This window comes from Ctenopharyngodon idella, chromosome 13 (assembly GCF_019924925.1).
Source record: "Ctenopharyngodon idella isolate HZGC_01 chromosome 13, HZGC01, whole genome shotgun sequence".
NCBI lineage: Eukaryota > Metazoa > Chordata > Actinopteri > Cypriniformes > Xenocyprididae > Ctenopharyngodon > Ctenopharyngodon idella.
In genome coordinates, this window is record NC_067232.1 from 13,364,109 (window position 1) to 13,385,883 (window position 21,775).

Here is a 21,775-nt window from a genome sequence, read left to right on the forward strand (position 1 = left end):
TCGTATTGGTGGTTACTATGCAAAATTTTGTAAGAGTCGTTCTGGGTATAGGCACTTGATGTAGGCTATTTGCTGGAAACCATCACACTTGACCTCATGAATTCTGAATATCCAATTATCTTTAATGTATTAAGCACATCCAACCGCAGCGAGCACGGGGTAGCTTCTACAGGAGCGAATAATGGCCATTGGAGGGTTGTCGTTCCAAAAATATCCTCGCTGGAGCACCACAGCGCGTTCCCGACTACTTCAAGGCATGTGACTGCGCGCCCACGCGACCCGTCAGGCAGATGCGGAGAAAGCGAGAGAGGAAAGGCGAAGCATCACTTCAACTTAATTCAACTTTATCACTCGAACACTGGAACTCTTGCTGGGCTTACTGTATAGCACACATTTAGGACTGGACATAATTCGAGTGAACAAGGGATTTAGCGAAGGTTTTTGTGCGTTGGAGTCCCGGTTGACCATGGATTCAGTCGCACCTGGAAAAAAAAGGTAAACAAGCACCAGTTTCTGTTTATATATGGGCTTGTTTTGGCAATAATGTTGTTGATTTAATTCTGTTCTGTACTTTGTTTGTTGTTGCTATCAGTAATCTTTATAATTGTCCACGGATAACCTGTTGTAACATTTATAATTCATACTCCTGTATGAATGAAACCGTGACGAGAGTATTTTTCACACATTTGCAGGTTTTGCAAGATTTTTTGCTATATTACAAACTCAGACTACTAATTGGAGTTATAGAAAAAACAGCATTGCTTTAGAAAAGTGGACTGACTCTCAGTCACAACTGATTTGCGCTGGTATTCGCCGTGGTTCGTTTAGTCAGTGAATGAATCGTTTAATTCAAATTTTCCAATGAATCGGTTGAACCGGTTCACAAAGCCGGTCTGAACGTTTCGTTCACGATATCGAATTCTACTTTCAAGGCTAGAGAACTTAGCTCTTTTTTAATGGATTCACGTTTTGGTCCTCTTACAGATTTGAGTTTGGGTTTGTCTGTCAATTTTAATAGTCAATTTTTGCACATGCGCAGTGCTGAAGGATTTCTGCTAAACCCGTTGAACCTCCACATCACATATTATGTGTAGTGGGTTTGATTGATCATCTCTTCCTTTAAAGTCACTACAGGAAGATACGGCCTATTGCCATTTAATTAAAGAGTGGGGCTATGTGCTTAAATCTATTCAAGAGCCAGCATTTGAAATTAAGAACATATTTCTTGCACCCTATTTTCAATTGAGCAAGTTTTGGTTTTTATGAGGTGATTTGCAAAGCACTTTACAGAACATTAGAATGTACATGTTAATGTAATTGATTATAATATTTAAATTACATTCAACATCGAATTCCAAATGTATATAGTCCATTTGGAATTACTGTGTAAAGTGTAAAATGTAAGGTGTCACCCATTTTAAATGTGCAAATACATGAAAATGACATCTTTTGGTGTTGCTCTGCTCTCCTCTGAAAGCCCTTTGTTGTAGCGCTTGTGTTTTGCTCTGGATCAGCTGACACCTCTCCTCTTGGCACTATGGTAAAGGTCCCCTGTGTGCTATCAGCTTGTGGCCTGTCGTTGCTGTCATTCGCAGGGGTGTAAAATGAAGCTGAGAAAGGTTAGGCTGCTTCTGCACTTATCAAACCAGCCAGTCGTCCTCTTAGAAACAGAATTCGTAATAGAAGAGACTTTATTTATCAGATAGCTGATGAAGGATGTTGACCTTTGCTTGAATAATGTTCTGCCTGACGTCTCGTCGTGGGTTCTGTAACTGGCCCTCTTTTAGTATGGATTTCATTAACAGGTCTGTGGTTAATGCAGGGCAGTGTTAGCATTTACTGGATGTGTTATAATGTCTAATAACATATCCACAGGATGCCAAGAAGCTCTAAATATTGCATGAGCGCTTTAAAGGACAGGATAATGGCATTAACCTAGATTCTATTGAAAAGCCGACATGATCCTATATCATGTCCTGTTATACACACAACTTTCTCGCACGCACTGTAAGTGTTTCTGCTTATGCTGTTTTGAAGTTCAGAAAGAGAGAATCAAGCATTATTTCTGGTTATGAACCCATTAACATTTTTCATTCTAATGATCAAGGTTGCAAATGTAGTGGAGATGCATTAAGCAGAGATGTTTTTCTGCAAGAGCGTGTGTGCACTGTCCTTGCTGAAATATTTAGACCATAGTAAGTGTGCCTTATGTGTGTGGGTTATAAATAATGAATCATGTAGTCCCCTGCAGAAAGCAGTTTGTACTGGTCAGGAGGAGGGAAAACAGAGAACAGGTTGACTGACGGGAAGCTTATTGGATCATTATTATTAAAACATGCTGAGGGGCACAGAGCGTCTCACAGAGGGGGCTGTGATCATGCTAAAGGCTCCGTCTGTCTGCTCTCCACAGTCTGGCTCAGCACATCTGAGACGACTTCTAGAATATTATATCAGCATAACTGCCTTTTTTTTTAGTATATTAGATACACAATTTTAGTTGTGGCTCAAAGCTGTTCACTTTATAATAACTGTCAGTTCAGTGACATTAGTTAATGCATAAGGTATCATGACCTAACAATATACTTTTACAGCATTTTATTAATTTTGGTTCATTTCTACATATATACCACTAATTTTTTTTATTTATTTATTGGATTTCAGCTAATGCATTAACTATAAACTAATGTTAACAAATTTAACCTTATTGGATTATAACTTCTAGAACGGTTGTGTAAGATCTGTTGTGGTCCTTTGTCGTCAATTATACTACATGGTGCTGTTTGATGTTTTAATGTTCTCTCAGCAGGGGTTTGTGGTTAGCTCATTTTCCACCATGCTACTGTTCGGTTGTGAGACTTTGTATTATCTCATAACAGCATCTGTGACTTCCTACAAAACTATACTGTATTGTAAATGGTAACCTCCTACAGAGCTCCTACAGATGCAACAGTATATTTAGACTAAAATTTTGAGCTGTATGCAAAACCTTTCTGGGTTTAAGTCAAAGATCTTGACAGATCACAAAAAAGGTGTCCACAGTTGCTCTTTCAATGATGATGAACTCTAGGTAGGGATGCACTGATTTTAAATATACAGTAAGTTTATCATTTTTTCCTGATAACTGGTAAATGGTCAATAATAAAATTTCTTTATTTTGTCTGAATAAAAAAATAAAACCCTAAAAACTAAAATCAGCTGTTTTAAATGCATAACAACATTATAATGTACAGTATGAAAAATGGATATTCATATTGAGATTTAGTAGTTGTATGTTTTAAAGTGAGTGCTAAATGGTAATTTAAATGGTAAAAAATGGTAAATAAGCCTGTTCAATTAAATATCCAAAATCGGCTAAAATATATCCGATATAATCTGGTAAAAAAAAAAAAAAAAACCTCAATTATCGACCACTTACTGATGTTGAAAAGATCCCACACACAAAAAACCTAAATCACGATCCTGCATAATGTTGCTATGAGGCATGGCTACCATTGAGTCAAGGTCATTGTGGTGTGAAGGTTACTCAGATATGCTAATGAATGATAGAAATGTATTAGTAATAGGCCTTCAATTGTGTACTGTTTTGTGCTAAACATGTCCACTGCATCTCAAGTACATATACATAATAAGACGTCATGAATCCCCATTTGCCTCTTCGTATATTTTTAATTGACTTGTTGAATAGGAAATGGCCAGCGGGGTGACTGAAAGCTCTTGTGTGTTTGTTGGTACATCACTAACTTCCTTTTTTTGTCTTCACTGTTCTGTTGTATCTGAAACAGCATTTGCAGATAATGCTCAAACAGGTGGAGTAATTCAGAGAAACAGACAGGAAGAGGGGTGAGACGACTAAGGTTTCTATTGCATTCGCTTTTAAGGCGATAGGCTGGCCAGCATCCAGACGCTCTAACTGCACTATATCAGTGTAGAGACCTCAAAGTGAGCTCAGAGTTCAAGAGTGTATGTTTGTGTACACTTTACATCATTTAATGTATAGCCATATCTTGTCTCATGAGAGGCCCAAGAGACCGAAAATAACACAAACACATTCCGTAGACATAATGGTTTGATTAGACATCATTAGACATAATGAATGATATACTATATAAACTGTATATTCTATCCCCTAACCCTTCCTATCACAGAAAACTTTCTACATTTTTACACTTTCAAAAAACATCACTTAGTATGATTTATAAGCTGTTTTCCTCATGGGGACCAAAAAATGTCTCCACAAGGACAAGGATTTTGGATATTGGTGTCTTTGCAGGGACATTTTGTCTGCATAATGTAGGGTGTATACCTGAACCACACACACAGAAATATCTATCTTCACATTTTATCCTTAAATGAAGTTATAATGTAGAATATCTGCCAACAACTGAAACTAGAAGAAAGTATCTGTAACAAGGGACCATAGAAGTGTTTTTTTTTAAAGGAACATTTTAGTAACATGACAAAATGTAAAATTCTTGATTGATAAACCCAGTTTTTTATTCCATATTTACACCGTTAATACACCGTTGTGTCCATTCTGAATGAATCAGCATTTTAAATGAATTTGTTGAACAAATGAGTCAGTGACTCATTAACATACACTTAGTCACTTGTCGCCACCTACTGGCGTAACGATTTACCTGCAGAAAATCCCCATCACTAATTAGACCTAGATAATCGTAAACATTTAGGGTACGCTTACACGACAACGATGTTAGAAAAAACGAAAATTCTTTTCTTAGTATACATGCGATCCCTGTTCACACGGATCTGCGAAAACGACTAAAAACGTAATACGCATGTGCATGTGCATGCCGTCACCGTTTTCACAGATCCGCTTTTTTGCCGTTTACACGATGATAACGGTATCATTTTTCCAAAACTTGCACTTTGAAAACCATTTTCAAAAGTTTGCGTTTTCAAAACGCATAAAAAAGTGTTCCGTTTTTAGTTGAAAACGGTGTCGTGTAAACAGCCCCTTACTGACAGAAAAATAAGGTTTCTCCTTAATTAAATTTTGAAAGAGAGACAAAGCTGGAGGTAATGTAAATCAATGAGAGTTGATTAAACACTGCTGACATCTCTGAATAGTCTTGTCCACGGATGTTTTATGAGCTCTGGATTTTCCATATTTGCCCCGAGAACAGCTCATGGCAAACATCATGATGTCAGTAACAGTAACTGTACAGTAGGATCTTTGTGCGTGTGCGCGTGTGTGTGTGTGTGTGTGAAAGTGGTTTTACCTGATGTGTCTCCATCGAGTCTGTTAATAAAGCAACTGTCCTCAGTTCAGAAGTATTGCCATACCTGACCTCAACAAAATTACACAACACTACACAATACAGCTACGTACATTATAATATATTTATTTATTTATTTATTAGTGTGGCATCATCCTGTAGTCGACATTTGTTGCAGCACCCTTTTTTATTTTGCATGCCCGACTGCACCTTTGCTTAATGTTTGCAGCTGGTTTATACGCCGTGAAACCTATGTGTGTATTTTAAAGCTCTATGATGTATGTTTTTGACAGTTTGACAGCACACAGGTGAAGGCATTGCCCCTCTGATATGATTTATACACTCGTGTGTGTTTGTGATATAGGGTGAGTTCAGAGCGAAGGAAGGAGAAATCCCGAGATGCAGCACGTTGTCGGAGAGGAAAAGAATCAGAGGTGTTTTATGAACTGGCCAGAGAACTGCCCCTTCCCCACAGCACCACCTCTAACCTGGATAAAGCATCAGTTATGAGACTCGCACTCAGTTACCTGCGTCTGCGTAAACTACTGAACACAGGTGAGAGAGGACAAATGTTCAGTGAGATCATGCAGTGAATTCATTTAGTAGGTCTGCATGTGTTCATCTCTGTCTCTCTTTAGATGTACTTGATGTGGAGACTGAATTTGACTCTCAGTGGAATAGTTCATATCTGAAAGCTCTGGATGGGTTTCTCATGGTTCTTTCTGCTGATGGTGACATCGTCTACCTGTCAGAGAATGTCAGCAAGTGTCTAGGTCTACCTCAGGTGATTTTAGGTGTATTTCAGAACATCTTGGCTTGATTGCACATGCATGTGTGACTCACAATAGAAGTTTTTTTTTTTTCTAGTTTCAAAACATTAACTGACAATAATTAGAACCAAAAATTATTCAGACACTATATATAATTTTTTATATATTTTTACAAGTGGGTGCAGGACACTATAGTTCATTTATGTAAGTGAGGATAGCAAAATAAAGTAAACTGTGACATATTATACCCAAAAATTATTCATACAGTGGACTACCAGTAAAATGTATAAAAATTTGGGACCAAAAATTATTCAGACACTTTGACCGGACCATGTTTTGCTTAAGTGTTACCTGACATAATTAAGATGATTTTTTCTGACACAGTTTAACTCTGAGATCTTATCAAATTTTATTGCCATTTTTTTAACTATAGTGAATAAACTGTAATAATGAATGAAATTTTCAAGGTGTCTGAATTAATTTTGGTTTGACTGTACATTTTTTTCTGGATTCTTTGATGAATAGAGAGTTCAAAGAACAGCATTTATTTGAAATAGAAATCTTTTAAACATTATTAATGTCTCTGCCATCACTTTTGATCAATTTAATGTGTCCTCCACCTTTTATTGTAAGATGCAAACTGTCTGATGTCACACTGAATCTCTAATGGAGCTATGAATGTGTAGCCAGGCCTTAGAAATGTGAATAATGACATGAATTATGTGTATTGAACCATTTTTTACCCCTTTAGATTGACCTTACTGGACACAGTGTGTTTGAGTTTACTCATCCATGTGATCACGAGGAGCTCAGAGAAATGCTGGCACACAGGAATGGTAATACTCTCTCTTTTTCTCTCTCTCAATCACAATAATGATCACTGATCACTCACACTCATCTTTCTCCCTTTCCCCCCTTCAGGTCTGTCCAAGAAAGCAAAGGACTTGCACACAAACAGAAGTTTTCTATTGAGGATGAAATGTACACTGACCAGTAGAGGGCGCACTGTCAATGTCAAATCTGCCTCCTGGAAGGTACCACCCCCTACTTGAGCTTCACTATTGATCTTGTGACAGCAGTTACTCTGAAAGCATCTATACAGTGAATTTGGATACATATTTATCCCTATCAGCCTTTCTCTTTGACAGGTGCTGCGCTGTTCGGGCCATATCCACACAGCAGATGGTGTTGTGAAGGGTGTGTGTGAGGAAAAAAATGCGTGTTCAACGTACCTGGTGCTTATCTGTGAGTCTATTCCTCACCCGGCAAACATTGAGGCTCCTCTGGATTCTAGAACGTTCCTCAGCCGCCACACTTTAGATATGCGCTTCACCTACTGTGATGAGAGGTAAAGTCCCAGCACCTCTGAGTGTTGTACAATAACACCTGCCCAGCTCAGCACAAAACTAAATGCTTCTGTGCTGACAGCAGCAACATCTGACTCTAACATCTGAGCATCATTTATTATAGGGTGGACTTTTGAATACTTAAGTCACACTTAAAATGGCTGAAGTTCATTGCATAGATGTGGGGTTTTCAAGTTTTTTTTGGCAAATATAAAGTTTGGGGTCAGTGAGATTTTTTTGTGAAGACTATTATTCAGCAATGAGGCATAAAAGTGATCAAAAATTACTGACTTTTTCATTGTTAAAAAATGTTCTATTTCAAATAAATGCTGTTCTTTTGAACTTTCTATTTATCAGAGAATCCTGAAAAAATGGTTTTCACAAAATATTAAACAGCACAAATTTTTTCTACATTAATAACAATAAGAAATGTTTCTTGAGCATCAAATGTAATTTGGATAAAATTAAGAGGGCAATTTCAAAGCATTTTGAAAGTGACACTTCCTGCTGCCAGTTGGTGGTGCTATGATTTTGACTCACAATAGTCACATCCATTCAATGCCGAATCATTCAAGATATCAAAAATCCACTTGCAATTTAGCATCACTAATGTCTTGGCATCATGTTGACAGAGTTTGGTGCCGATTGCATAAATCCCCTAGTAGGAGTATTAAAAAAGTTCTGCGCATACAAAACCCTGATTAGCCGACTTTCTGTTGGGTTGGCGTCAGACTTTCAGTGCGAAAGTTGTTCGGCTCGATGAGATCTATATGTGCACTGAGTTTTGTACATATATACTTGTGCAAGTATTTACAATATATGCACCAAGTTTTTCAAATGCATTCAAGGGCATTCAAATTACTTCACGCTCTAGGGCACACCAAGCCCTTTGGGGCTTGGGTGGGCCCTAATAACAACAAAACTAAAGTTTTTTTTTTTAGAATCTTGTGAAGTAGGTCAACTGGGTATTTTTGCCCATGCTTTCAGGACTACTGGGTATTGAGACATATTGAGACATTAGTAGGGAAGTATGCATTTTCTGATGCAAAGAGAGTCTGTGAACTGAAGGGCCAGATTTATAGCCTTGATGTCTTCGCCATCTAGTGGTGACTTGTGAAAGCTGAAGTGTCACAGAGCGGGATGCAACCTGTGTGTGTTTGCAGGATCACAGAGCTGTTGGGTTTTGATCCAGTGGATCTGTTGCAGCATTCTGTGTATGAATACTATCACGCGCTGGATTCTGACCACATGACCAAAACACACCACAACCGTAAGATCATTAAAATGCTGTTCATTTATGCAGATCTAAATTAAGGTATATCATAATGCTTTATATGTCTCTCTCTGCAGTGTTTGTAAAGGGACAAGTGTGTACCGGACAGTACCGACTGCTGGCTAAAGCAGGAGGATTTGTTTGGGCAGAGACTCAGGCCACTGTGATCTATAACAGTAAAAACTCCCAGCCACAGTGTGTGGTCTGCGTCAACTACATCCTCAGGTGGGACTTCACACAGTAGTCCTAGTATTCGTTTAAATGTGTGTCTGCCTGAATACCAATATGTACTTGTGTTTGTATGAATGCCATTATTTTCATCCATTCATCCATTGCAGTGGAATAGAACAGCCCAAACAAATCCTGTCCCTTCAGCAAACCAACTGCACAAAAATAAAACGGGAACAGGAGGAACACCAGGAGGAGTCCCTTGGGGCTGAAGTGACCATGGCTGAGTTGAAAAAGGAGGGAAAACAGAGGGATGAAAAAGAAGAGGAGTCAGTGGGTGAGGAGCTAAATGACAGGCTGAAGGGGGAGCCAGAGGCACTGACTGTAGTAGACCCTGTCCTCACGCTGGATATCACCAGCACAGGTCTGAACTCCACACTAGCCATGTTTCCATCCAAAGCTGCAAATTTAACTTATGTGAGAAATTGGAATAGTGCATAAAATATTTGCGAATAAAGCACTGTTTCCATCCCATGTGTTCCAGAGAAAAAAATTGCCACTTCCTGGGAAATTGTCGCAGAATATCTATAGTAAAAATTAAAGTTGCTGCAGGCAGATACCTGGTGTTTTAGGAACGCAGTCGTGTGAGACGGTTGTAGGAGGAAATTATACCAAACAGGGCTCCAGACTGCGCCTAAAACGGTCGCATTTGCGACAAAAAATATTAATTTGCGAGTGATATTTTTTGCTGAGGACCATACAAATTCACACGTTATGACTGTAAAATTTGCATGTTATTTGCATGTTCCGTGACCAGTAGCCTATCACATCATTTGCTGTGTTGACGTAATTAAATGAGTTGCTGCGTGTGAATGTTTCACTGAGTTAGAGCACCTAAATATGAACAGGTAGGGAAAAATTTCACACAACAAACAGACGCCAAAGAACTAGAGCTGATGAAAGCCGACTGTGTTGTTGCCTCGCGTCGCCTGCGTCGGTGCAAAACAGTTGCATTTGAACACACCGTTCTGCTCCTGCGTAAAGGAGACAACTGCCTATTTCTTCATATAAATTCGTCTATATTCGTCATTCAAAAGGGGAAAACCGGCTCTACAGATTGCAGATACACACACAATGCATCGCGTGTTTACCGTTTTGAATATCAAACATGCTAATTACTTTCATTATTCCACTCCGCTCATGCTCATCAGATAAATTTAAGGTCATTAAAAGTCTTCAGTGCCTTAAACAGTATAACAAGAGTATAAACGATCATTTTAAGGCGTCTTATATTTTGTGGATGGAAAAACAAATCGCGATACTCCCTAATGTGATTAAAACATGCAGCGCTCACATTTATTTAATGAAATTAATAATAAAGTCTAAAGATGGCGCTGTTGTGCGTTCTTCAGGGCAGCTAGCATTCAATGATTAGCGCACATTTGTCAACCGATTGCTTATGAACTAATGCTGATCAATTATCACAAAGTTTACTCTATATTATTTATATTATATTGTGTTGTAAACGGTTGTAGCAGCGTAATTTTTTAATCCTCATCTGAACTTGAATGAGCAGCAAAAGTAAAGCACAGGCATTTCAAAATAAGAGTCCTGTATTTCAAAGTAATCAAAGTCAAGCAGTATGTATATCAATTGCCCCTGTTTGTTATTTGGTTACACAAACCAAATTTAATATATTTATTTCCATATATTTACATTTATTTTCATTTGATTCAAAGTAAACTGTTGTAGCTTCAGGAAGGAAGGACTAAGAACATTATTTGACACATATTATTCAATATAAAGATTTTTACTAGCATCAGGGTTATTATAGTTAACTAAAACCATTAAAAAAAATTTTTATTGCTTGAATTAAATGTTAATACTAAAATAAAAATCTATACAAACTAAACGGACATGTTAAAAAACAACAAAAAATAAAACTAAAAACAAACAAACAAAATTTAAAACTTAACAAAAAATGAAAGCAGAAAATATAAAAATCTAATCGAATTCAAAATATTAACAAAAACTACAATGGTATTAAGTGAAAATAGTGACATTCATTTCCCAGAAAAGTCAGAAGATGAAAAAGCTGAAACTGTAAAGGGGAGATATATAAACAACAGGATGACTAAAAGTGATTTAACATTTTAAGTTCATTGTTGTGTGGCTCTTAAAAAAATTATTTGCCACCTGTTTTTTCCCCCATAGGAGCCAATGGCTCCTTAAAGGTGCAATATGTAAGAATTTTGCAGTAAAATATCCAAAAACCACTAGGCCAGTGTTATATATTTTGTTCACTTGAGTACTTACAATATCCCAAATGTTTGCAACTATTTGTAAATCGTGAGAAAATTGCAATTTTAACCAAGGCTCCGGGACGTGTGAGGAGTCGCCTGTCAATTGCGTCATACCCGCGTTACCCTCGGTTTCCGGTTTTATTTTGTAGAAACCATGGAAACACCAAAGACGCTTTAATATTTACATGTTTTAATGGGCAAGGGAACAGTTGTTTTGATGTATTTATAGACAGAAAAACTAATTATTGTTATATAGCTCAACACGTTTAGTCTTATTGTTTAAATCTAATTTTCTTGATTTTTTGCGAGTACCATGCTTTGCCATGCCTCAGAGAAAAACACTATTTTGTGAAGTAGCTAACATAGCATAATCAGATGCAGTTTTATTTTTAGTAATACAGCATTTTCTCCATCATACAACATGTTTTAAAATTAACTGCATGCTATTTAACACAAGCCATCCAGCATTTAACATGATATTCTAAAATCAATCTAGCTTACTGCAGTGTGTCTCATAGCAGCCACCGAGCGAATGCACAGAGTAACGTTATAACATTTTCAACACACACAAATGTATCTAATATGATAAACAGAGCTGCGTTACCTCATACTCATGACCGGAAAGCGGAAGCGGCGCCAGCGACTGTGGCATAATAAAAGTTCCGCTGCTCGCGGCGTGTGTTGCGCAATTGCTTCAGCGGCCTCATTCAGCTCCCACAACACTCGGTCCTGCTCTGCTTCATACTACAATAACATTAATAATCGCATCCATGAACATGATTTCTTCCTGAGTCCTATCCCAATTCTTTTCCACTGGCCGTTGAGGTGAAGACCACACGTCCCAAGATTCCGTGCTCAAACTTGGCGTCATCAAGCTACGCCTTTGTTTTAAATAGGCCTCTAGCGATCTCTAAATATTACATATTGCACCTTTAATGAATCTTTTTATCTGGAGCCCTGCCAAATCATTTTGATGACAGACTTTGGCTCAGGCATTTCAGAATAACCAAACCAACATGTGAGATGCTGTGCAATGAAATTGGTCTTCTGATTAGTCCAGTTAATCAGAATTTATGCGCATCTTGGCATTTCCATCCATTGTTTTTGATGCAATGTCCCAAAATTTGCCTAAAAATAAGTGGATGGAAACAGCTACTGACTCATCTAAATCAAATGTATTAGTTGCTCTGACATGAGACCATCAGTTCTGGAAGTTTCAGGGTCATTCACGCAATTTCATTCTGCAGTAAATTCTGTGTACCTTTCATTGCGTTGATGTTGTGTTATCTGAAAATACTGTAGATTTGATAGCATCAAATTGGCTATGTTTGAATGGAATATTAGCATATTGCGTAGTATATATTGTATACTGCCTAGTGCCTACTTTTAAATAATCTTAAATAAAACTTTTTTTTTTTTACTTTAAGTATATGACACATGCAGTATGCAACAATATTTTAATTCAAACAACCATATGCTGCATTGCTGTTACATGACCTCACAACATTTCATCATTAATAAAGCAAGCTGCATCCATGATGTTGGGCATACAACATTAAACATCTAGAGAAAAGGATCGCTTTTGATGAAACAATTTCATAATATACATGTCATGTCATACATTCACATCCTTATACATGACATTGTTTGACTCGTGCCATATAATCCTATTAATCACAGTCCATAAAACAATAACTAAACATTTTTTTCATAATTATACATGAATTCTATTCATATCTTGACCATTTATAAGAAAGTATGTGTGATTTTAACGTTCTTATGTTAATCTCTTGCAGACTCAGCGATCTCTGTGCTGACAGATATTCCCCTCTACAACGATGTCATGTTGCCCTCTTCAAGTGTACTGCTACCCCTCTCACCCCTCTCTCCTCCCTGCTCCTCCCTAAATGATGATGATGCCTCCACAGCCCATCTACAACCTGACGACTTCCCTTTCCCACAATCTTCTGCTTCTGATTCTTCCAGATCCCAGGTGGAGTCTAGTCACTATTTTACAGTACATCTCATACCTTTCACAATTTTAGTACTTGATATATCTTTTTATATATAAAAATGTATATTAAATGTGACATGAATGGGTTGTTTGTTTATGTTCAGGTTGATCTCCCTGTGGATTCAGAATTAAGTGACCAGCTAAAACCGGATCACGTGGAAAGACTATTTTCCATGGATATGGAGTCCAAGACACACTTTAATACACAGGTACAGTAGATGGGTTCATGATGTACTGCATCCACACAGAAGTCCAAGATGACTTACAGTATATCAAGCAACACAACATAAAAAATGTAGTGCACCATTACATGTTGTATTGTGCTGATGGTTATGATGATTATAGGGAGTGGGTTTGGATCTGGAGATGTTAGCTCCATACATTCCCATGGATGATGATTTCCAGCTGCGGACTGTTTCTCCAGCTGAGTCGATGTGTTCCAGCCCGGGTTCAGCGCTTGAACTGACCCCCGCCAGCAGCACGCAAACTGCCCCTGCTCTCCCAGCAGCCCCTCCAGTCTTGGTGTCCAGTGACACCGTTCAGCAGAACACTAGAGCCACAGAGCAGGACAACAGCAGGTGAGGCCTCATCCTCAGAGAGACATGCTCTGTTGATCAGATCTGTGCTGCAAATAAACTCTTAACAGATGTACAAATAAATACAGTTATTCAGTAACAATCTGTTTTCTGTTGCCCGTTCTTTCTCTCTTCCTGTTTCGTTCTGTAACTCTCTAGAGAAATTATTCAAGACAGTGATATTTCTTCTAAATGTCAGACCAACCCGAAACTACTCAAGAGGAAACTTGAGACCATACCTCTGTCTGAAGCAATAAGGCTGGTATGTGAGAGCCTTAATGTGTATTATTGCATATCTCTCTGGAATAGTTGATTCTGAGTGGTCAATCACTTCACGGAATATTATAAAAAATACATTTTTATAATGTGCAGTCAGCTGGGCATTATAGCAAAATTATAGCAAAATAAACCTCTTTAGGGTGTTTACATCAGACCTTCAGACAAATAATACAATTTATGGGTCTATTTGTTACTGTAAAATATAGTCATATTTTATTCATATGTATAAGAAGAGTTCATGAGTGACTGATGTGTGTTTTCTCCCAGGGGTCTGTGTTGCAGGTGGTGACTGATTTTCCCCAGAAAAAGATCAGAAAATCAGATGCTTCATCATCAGAAGGAATTCGTCACGCCACGATACTGTTGCTGCCATCTGGTATGTCACCATAGAGACAAGTCAGTGTGTGAAATCCTTGTGAATGTTGTGAGACCAGTTTTCTTTTATTTATAAGTGCTCTTTCTCTGTTTTTTTCCCTCAGATGTTGCGAGTAGATTGTTGAGCAGATCGTCAGAGGGTGGAGCCATAACTATGCCCCTCCCCCAGCTTACCCGTTACGACTGTGAGGTAAATGCGCCTGTGACTGGACGGCAGCACCTGTTACAGGGGGAGGAGCTACTGTGTGCCTTGGACCTAGTTATTTAAAAAAAAAAAAGCCATACTTGTGTTTTCCCATGAATAGGGAGATATCAGTGGAATTATGGATTGACTTCCATTAAAACAAAAAACAGTCATGAGCAATCAAAACAGATGGGATGCTTCTGCTTCTGATGGGTAGATGGTACATGCTGGACATCAAAAAGAAAAGGCTAATTAATAATAATTAATGACAAGGGAAATGTAAAACAGAATAGAGCAATTATGAGCTGTGCTCTTACTGGTTAGAAATACGCACAGAGAAGAGAATATATATTCTATTCTATATAAGATTGTACTGTTACAACTACAAAGATTTTTCTTGCACAAATGACATGAATTTACCTGCAGCTTTCAGAAAATGTTATTTTATTAGCACTGCTGTTTTTATAATTATGTCTAAGGTATGTATAAGGTATGTCTAAATGTTTTCTTTGTTCAGGTCTCTACATGTCCAATATATTTGTGTGTAAATGTTGTGAAATGTCTAAAGTGGCTGTTAATTTTAAATTTGTGAAATATATTATACAGCATTTGAGAGTAGAACGACCCATATTGGTAGAACGACCCACATTACTACCTACATTACACATTACTACCTTAATGTTGAAACTATTACTAACTATTCTTATTATTGCGAGAGATTTCTATTTAGTTAAATCTCTGAATATATCTAGGGCATTGCATCTTGTGTTCCCTATACTATGAGTTTCCTGTGTTACATTAACAGTGGCATATAGGAAGCATAAGATCTGGTACAACCCCTAGTGTGAGCTTTGCCGCTGTGCTCTGTGTTTCTCATGTTCTTCCCTGTCATGTCACATTGTCTTCAGGAAATTGTAATGTCTGACAAATAAAAAAAATGTTTTTCAACAACATTCGGCCTTCAGACATCAATGTGTGGTTTTAATTTAAAGCCTTCAAATAAGAAATAATAGAACAGATACTACTGTTCAAAAGTTTGTGGTCTGCGAGTTTTTGAAAGAAGTCTCTATTTGATGAAAAATACAGTAAAAAGAGTAGTATATTGAAATATATATTGTGAAATATTATTACAGTTTAAACTGACTGCATTTTAATATCTTGTAAAATGTAATTTATTCCAGTGATGATGAAGCTGAATTTTCAGCATCATTACTTCAGTCTTCAGGGTCACATTGTCCTTCGTAAATCATTCTGATATGCTGATTTTCTGCTCATGAACTATATATTTTTAGTATCAATGTTGAAAATGGTTGTTCTGCTTCATAATTTTGTGTAAACCATGATCTTTATTTTTTCAGGATTTCTTTGATGAATGGAAAGCTCAAAAGACGTGTTTATTTAAAATAGAATTTTTTAATCAGTGTAAAGTCTTTACTGTCACGTACATGGAACAGTTCCTACACATGCAAACTCTTGAAATACCTTTGTCTAGAATCAAATAATTAAAAAACAAATTTAAGGTCTTTTTCCATTTTCTACACCACTAAACCTAACCTACTGTATATAAACAGTACATTCTCGAGTGAGTCAAGAGTGTCTACAAATGTATGTGTTCATCAAACACAACACAGAACAAGAACTGTTTTCAATTACAAATGGCTTTGCCAAAGGACTTACTTCATCGCTCAGGACGCTGCATGGGCTCTTTATGTGCCGTGCGAGACACACAAAACCTCAGAAGGTCCCCTCCACATTTCTGTGGGAAAACACTTACTCATGGCGAATGGCTTTATTCTCGGTAACTTTATACACACCATTTTGTATCTGTGTCTGTCATCCAGGTTGAGTGAATGGCCCTCATTGAATTAGTGGGAAAATCCCATGATTCTTGCCTTTGTTGCTATGGAAAGGGCTGTTCTCAGTCTCTATGGACTGTTGCACTTCAATCAAACAAACCAGTTTTATGAAGGCAAGAAAAGGACTGTTTTTCTATTTAACGGTTTGTTCTCATAAACATGTCCAGTGAGGCTGATTGTTCACAATAATGACCAGCTTTACCCAGCAGGAGCAGCGGGTTTGTTAGTGTATGATTGGTGGTTGTTCAACTGTACTGCGGAGTTCTGTACATTAGCTGATGATATAAAACATTTATATCATAACAGTCCAACAGCACTGGAAATTTTAAACTGTTTATAGCACTTTGCTTATCGATTTATCGATTTTACAATGAATCTTTCTGCAGGCCACATCACAAGTGACTGAACTCTCTTAGAACAAAAAGGTTCAATGGGGTTCTAAATAAAGGGTTCTTGGCGAAAAATAAAAACCCTTTTATGCCTACGCTTATATATATGGAGAAATGTCTTAAATGACTATAATACTTTCATGTTTAACAGGTCATTTCAATTTTTTTTTGTGATAAAGCACATTTAAGAGATGTTTAATTGATAAAATTTATTTTAAATTAAAAAAGAAGTAAAAATAAATCCATAATAATCCCATGATGGGAATCCCTAAAATGTTCTATATATGAAGCGCCTTCTATAAGAGTGTCTTTATCAGTGTCACACAAATGATTTGTTCAAAGTACAATTCCCTTCAGAATGCTATAGTAGGTGCGTTCCAATTCACATAGTCTTCTTATGTAATATTCTATGCCATTTTGTAGTATAAATAGTGCAATTAGTGTGTGCAGACTGAAAATTCCAAAATTATGTGAAAAAAACTAACGCTGTGTCCGAATTTGCCTACTTATAGTAGTATAGAAGCAATGTGAGTTGAGTAGTATGTCTGAATTCATAGTATTCATAAAACAGCAGGCGAAAAGTACCCGGATGACCAACTATTTCCGGCGAGATTCAGAAGTATGCATTCGATGGACACTTTACTATCCCATAAGGCCATGCAGAAGATTTGTGAATGGAAGTGAAGCAGGGCAGCTGATGCTGTAGATCACATGCAATGACAACATGTTTCAAATCAAATGCAGAGCCTACTGTACAATACCAGGGGTGTCAAATCCTGCTCCTGGAGGGCCACTGTCCTGTAGAGTTTAGCTTCAACTCCAATTGAACACACCTGAATCAGCTAATCAAGGTCTTAGACATACTAGAAACTTCCAGGCAGGTGTGTTGAGGAGCTAAACTTAGCTGGACGGTGGCCTCCCAGGAGCAGGTTTGGACACTAGTGCGATTTGAACTCAGATGAATGTGGAATGTTGTGCTCTTCATGTCGCAGCTTTAATTAGGCTCCATGTAGCGGAGGGCTATTAGGCTTCCGGCAGACGGACGTACGAATCGATTTGTGGCGGAAGAGTAAGCGTAGAGGATAGAGCAAAACATAACACCAGTCACGAATTAGAATTCTAAAACGAGGTTGAGTCGACGTGCGAGTTGACTTGCGCAGTGTGCGTATGGTCGTCTGCCAGAAGCTAGTTATTTTAGTTAATAAAGTTTTAAATCACTTCAGAAGGCCTTTATTAAACCCCTGGAGCTGTATGGATTATTTTTATGATGGATGGATGCAGTTTTGGGGGCTTCAAAATCGCGACCCCCGTTCACTACCATTATAAAGCTTGTAAGTGCCAGAATATTTTTAAATATGTCTCAGATTGTGTTCGTCTGAAAGAAGATAGACATACACACCTAGGATGGCTTGAGGTTGAGATCATCATGGGATACTTTTCATTTTTGGGTGAACTAACCCTTTAAGATAAGCTGATCCAAGATCAGTGCTACACAAAAGAAGCACAAAACAAAAGATACGCACACAATGTCTGAAGTGAGCATGGAAAAATAACAGCAAATGCACACAATTTCACAAATTGGGTCCCTGCAGTTGATGACTGCACATGGTATATCGATCAAATGCTAAACAAAAGCATGTGTAATTGACTGAAGATGTCTATCTCTTCCACAGCTCTAACTGAGCTCCAGCGGACAGCCAGCAGGCCTGTTTTCACTTATGTCTGTTAAACACACTTACCCACACATCACTCTTCTTCCACGGGACACACACACACACACACACACACACACACACACACACACACACACACACACACACACACACACTATTTGTCCTCAGAGGACCTGTTATAAAATTCTTTTACATGTGAAAGCTTTACTGTTTTCTATGGACACACACCAGCAGAAAAACCTCATAGGCCTGTCTGCCCAGCCTCACACAAACAGTGAAACTATGATTTGTAATAAATCAGATCTCTCTTACTCTATAACTACATCATTCATTCCTTTGTATATAATCTATTCCTCCTCAGAGGAAAATTTTATTGCTCAGAAGTTGCTTTTTTATAGCTCAGATACATAATTGAATTCTCTTAACTTTTTTCTCAGTATAAACTTATTTGACTCGGATGTTTCTTACCATAGAAGAAATAAAAATGTCACAAATGAGACAACTGTCGACACTTAAAATCATGCGTAATGTAATATATTGAAATCTCTGACCTTTGCATGGTTTGGGACATTGCTGAGAAATGTGAGAGTCACGCCACGTGAAATGTGAGAGTATTGTGGTCTTTTATTTGAGAGAAAATGTTTTATTGCAGTATTCCTCCATGACAGCAGGGGGCGTCATGTTACTATCAGAGCTACAAGAAGAAAAGAAAAAGCATGTTTTAACTAAGACATTTAAAAGTAAGTGCAAATCACCCTTTAATACAAGGCATCATGTAACTGTCAAATCTGCTGCTTAATAAAAAAAAAAAAGTGGAAACAATTATATTGTATTCACAACCCTTATGAAACAGAATGATGTCATTCCTACTGGAAAAGTTTTGTGGTTAAGGAGAGGGGTAGTGTGTATTCACATGCTCTTAAGGGCAATCTTGTGTTAGCAGATGTGGCATTTAAATAGTTTTTTCTTTTTTCTCAGACTGGTGTGTGATTTATCGTATGCACGTAATAAGTAACTGAATATAATGTTTTGCATCTTACTGGATGTTTCATTCTTTCTATAAACAGCAATACTAGAGAAGGAAAGAGCAGGTGATGGAAGTCAGGTAATTAATTAAAAAACACAACTGGTATTTTTAACTGAGAATTGAGATGTGTTTTAGTAGAAGGAACATTTATTTATCCACACAATTAGTCATTGAAACATACACCAAATTGTTTTATACTGTTTTATTATGCTTTAAATTCACTGTAACTTATTTTATATAACTATTAAAATGATTATTTTGTTGTACATTACTGTATACAGTAAAATCTGATGAACTGATCTTCATCACTTAATAAAATTCAAGGCAAAACATGCAGGATATAGAACTACAAAGAACAAAGAATCAAGCTGTTTACATATTGTCTATTATTATGATATTAAAGATTATAAACAATAATCTGAGTACAGAATAATCTACTACAAAGAATCTACTACATTTTTACAATCTACTACAATCTAGAATGTACTACATTTTTTTTTTGTCAGCAAACACAGATGAAGTAGGAAAGCATGCAAATGTAAATCTATTAAAAATTTCCTTGTCACAAATAAAAAAGAAGCACAAAACAAAAGATACGCATTGCATATACTGACTCAAGAGGTAATGGCATTGTTATTTGAGGGCTAATATTTTCAACAAACTTTCAATTTAGTTGTGAAGATTTGTGATTATGTAGATAATGAATTCATTTAATCATGTCGGTGATTATATTTATTTTAAACAGACTATGTCGCAGTATTCTGGAATGCTGTCATAGCTTCTATTGCAATGTTGGAGGAAACATTGAGACCCCCTCATGATCATGTAGCAATACATACTCTCTGTTAACGTTTCCACCTGAAGTGATTTTGATTATTTCTTTGTCCGCATGTATGACAAATCTATAGCAGATCCTTGGAGCAATGCTTGTGGTAAGGTATTGCTTTATGAGATAGTCTAGACATGCTATCAAACCATGACATGCGGGCTTCTCTTTCTGCAGCCAGGCTTTTTTGTCCAGCAAACCCTCAGCAGTGTTGTTCTCAAGCTTTAACTGACAGTTTGTTTCCACAGTTTTGCATGAACTGTGAGGTTTGGTGCTTTAGGTGACTGAGAACCTGTTGCATATAACTTGTAGTCCTGTCAGACCCTCTTTAGGAACAGCTTCTTGAGCCTGTGTAAAACAGGATTTAAACTCATCTTGGCAAGAGTGGTTGAAAAAGTGACAGGCTTTAATGGAATCCTTTGTGAGGTTTTCATGAAACATGTCGCGAATACAGAGATTCACAAAGACTTTGTTGTCTTCTGATGTTACAGTAAAAGTCACATATGCAGTTTCACCAATTTGTACACAAGAATAGTTTCCTTTAACCAACAAGTTTGAGTTGTGTTTTAGAGGATGGTTTCGAAGGAATCTCTCAGCAAAGTTCAAGTTGGAGAGAAGGGTGTTCCTTAAGATCATGCATCACAGACATTATGTTTTCTGTGTCAGGTTGAAAATTGCGGTAACATCTTAAAAAAATAAATTTAAATAAAAATAAGTAAATAAATAAATAAACACATTTATGTTTAACTTCCTCTTGTCATAATTTTCAGAGTGTACTTACAATGAAGTGTCCATTGTGAGGGTGGAGAGATTTCGGTAGTAGGCCAAATTCACCCGGAAGATCCACACTGTCATCATATACAGCAGTCATTTATGAAGATTATTAAAGTTATTATCCCCAAATAAACAGGGTTATCAGAAGTGGAGGGGTCTTTTATAACCTTGAAGTGATAAAAATAATCAATCATGTTCATTACATATAGCAGAATGTTTACCTAAATCTCCCCTCTCATTTATCATATTCTCAGATTATGATGTAATTTGAAATGTTAATTTGTTTCTGTGAGCTGTGTGGAAACAGTTTACAGAGGTTAATTTCAAAACTGCGTAGGTAGGCAAGTTTACATATAAATATATCTTCTTCAGTTTAGAAATAAGTATAATCATCCATTATGATCATTTTACTTTGAATAGTACAGTTGTTTTTCTGTGGTTAGTTATAGTTTGACTGAGATAGAATTTTCATTTTCATCAGTGTTATCAGATCTCCTATAGAAAAATTACTTTAAAATACTGTGCAAAACGCAGTTTGTGTAGGCTAGTTCTACTTAAAACATAGGCCTAAAAAACTGGACAGACTTACCACCCTAGATCTTTGTCCAGTGGTCAAATGAAAGCTATAGCTTTTTGTTTTAGGCTATTTCAGGAAATGTTGTTCTCCAGCGCTTCGTTGACGTTTTAGCTCTCAGGCTCTTGCAGG

General features: G+C 37.1%; 1 protein-coding gene and 1 long non-coding RNA gene across 3 annotated transcripts; one reads left to right on the forward strand and one right to left on the reverse strand.

The window, feature by feature from the left end:
- The first annotated feature begins 239 nt into the window (after positions 1–239).
- On the forward strand, positions 240–15,477 carry hif1aa (hypoxia inducible factor 1 subunit alpha a). 2 transcript variants are annotated; one of them, XM_051917725.1, is made up of 15 exons: positions 240–495; positions 5,602–5,792; positions 5,876–6,021; positions 6,759–6,843; positions 6,929–7,041; positions 7,156–7,355; positions 8,517–8,623; positions 8,704–8,851; positions 8,965–9,218; positions 12,894–13,090; positions 13,216–13,320; positions 13,457–13,689; positions 13,846–13,948; positions 14,233–14,341; positions 14,445–15,477. In XM_051917725.1, the coding sequence occupies exons 1-15, from the start codon at positions 467–469 to the stop codon at positions 14,606–14,608; spliced, it is 2,184 nt and encodes a 727-aa protein (XP_051773685.1). In that variant the 5' UTR covers positions 240–466; the 3' UTR covers positions 14,609–15,477. The 2 variants fall into 2 exon arrangements, with proteins under 2 accessions (XP_051773685.1, XP_051773686.1); XM_051917726.1 differs by having other exon boundaries at positions 8,965–9,131.
- Positions 15,478–19,615: 4,138 nt separating this feature from the next.
- On the reverse strand, positions 19,616–21,775 carry LOC127525074 (uncharacterized). Its single transcript, XR_007933244.1, has 3 exons — positions 21,659–21,775; positions 21,077–21,236; positions 19,616–20,981 (listed from the first exon to the last, which is right to left on the reverse strand). It is a non-coding gene; the product is annotated as an uncharacterized LOC127525074 (long non-coding RNA).

What these genes read in the sequence shown, in the direction of transcription:
- hif1aa (XM_051917725.1), top strand. Translation starts at nt 467, where the DNA reads ATGGATTCAGTCGCACCTGGAAAAAAAAG. An exon ending in TTCACCTACTGTGATGAGAG is followed by an intron (nt 7,356 to 8,516) that starts GTAAAGTCCCAG and finishes GTGTGTTTGCAG; the next exon opens with GATCACAGAGCTGTTGGGTT. An exon ending in GACCAAAACACACCACAACC is followed by an intron (nt 8,624 to 8,703) that starts GTAAGATCATTA and finishes CTCTCTCTGCAG; the next exon opens with TGTTTGTAAAGGGACAAGTG.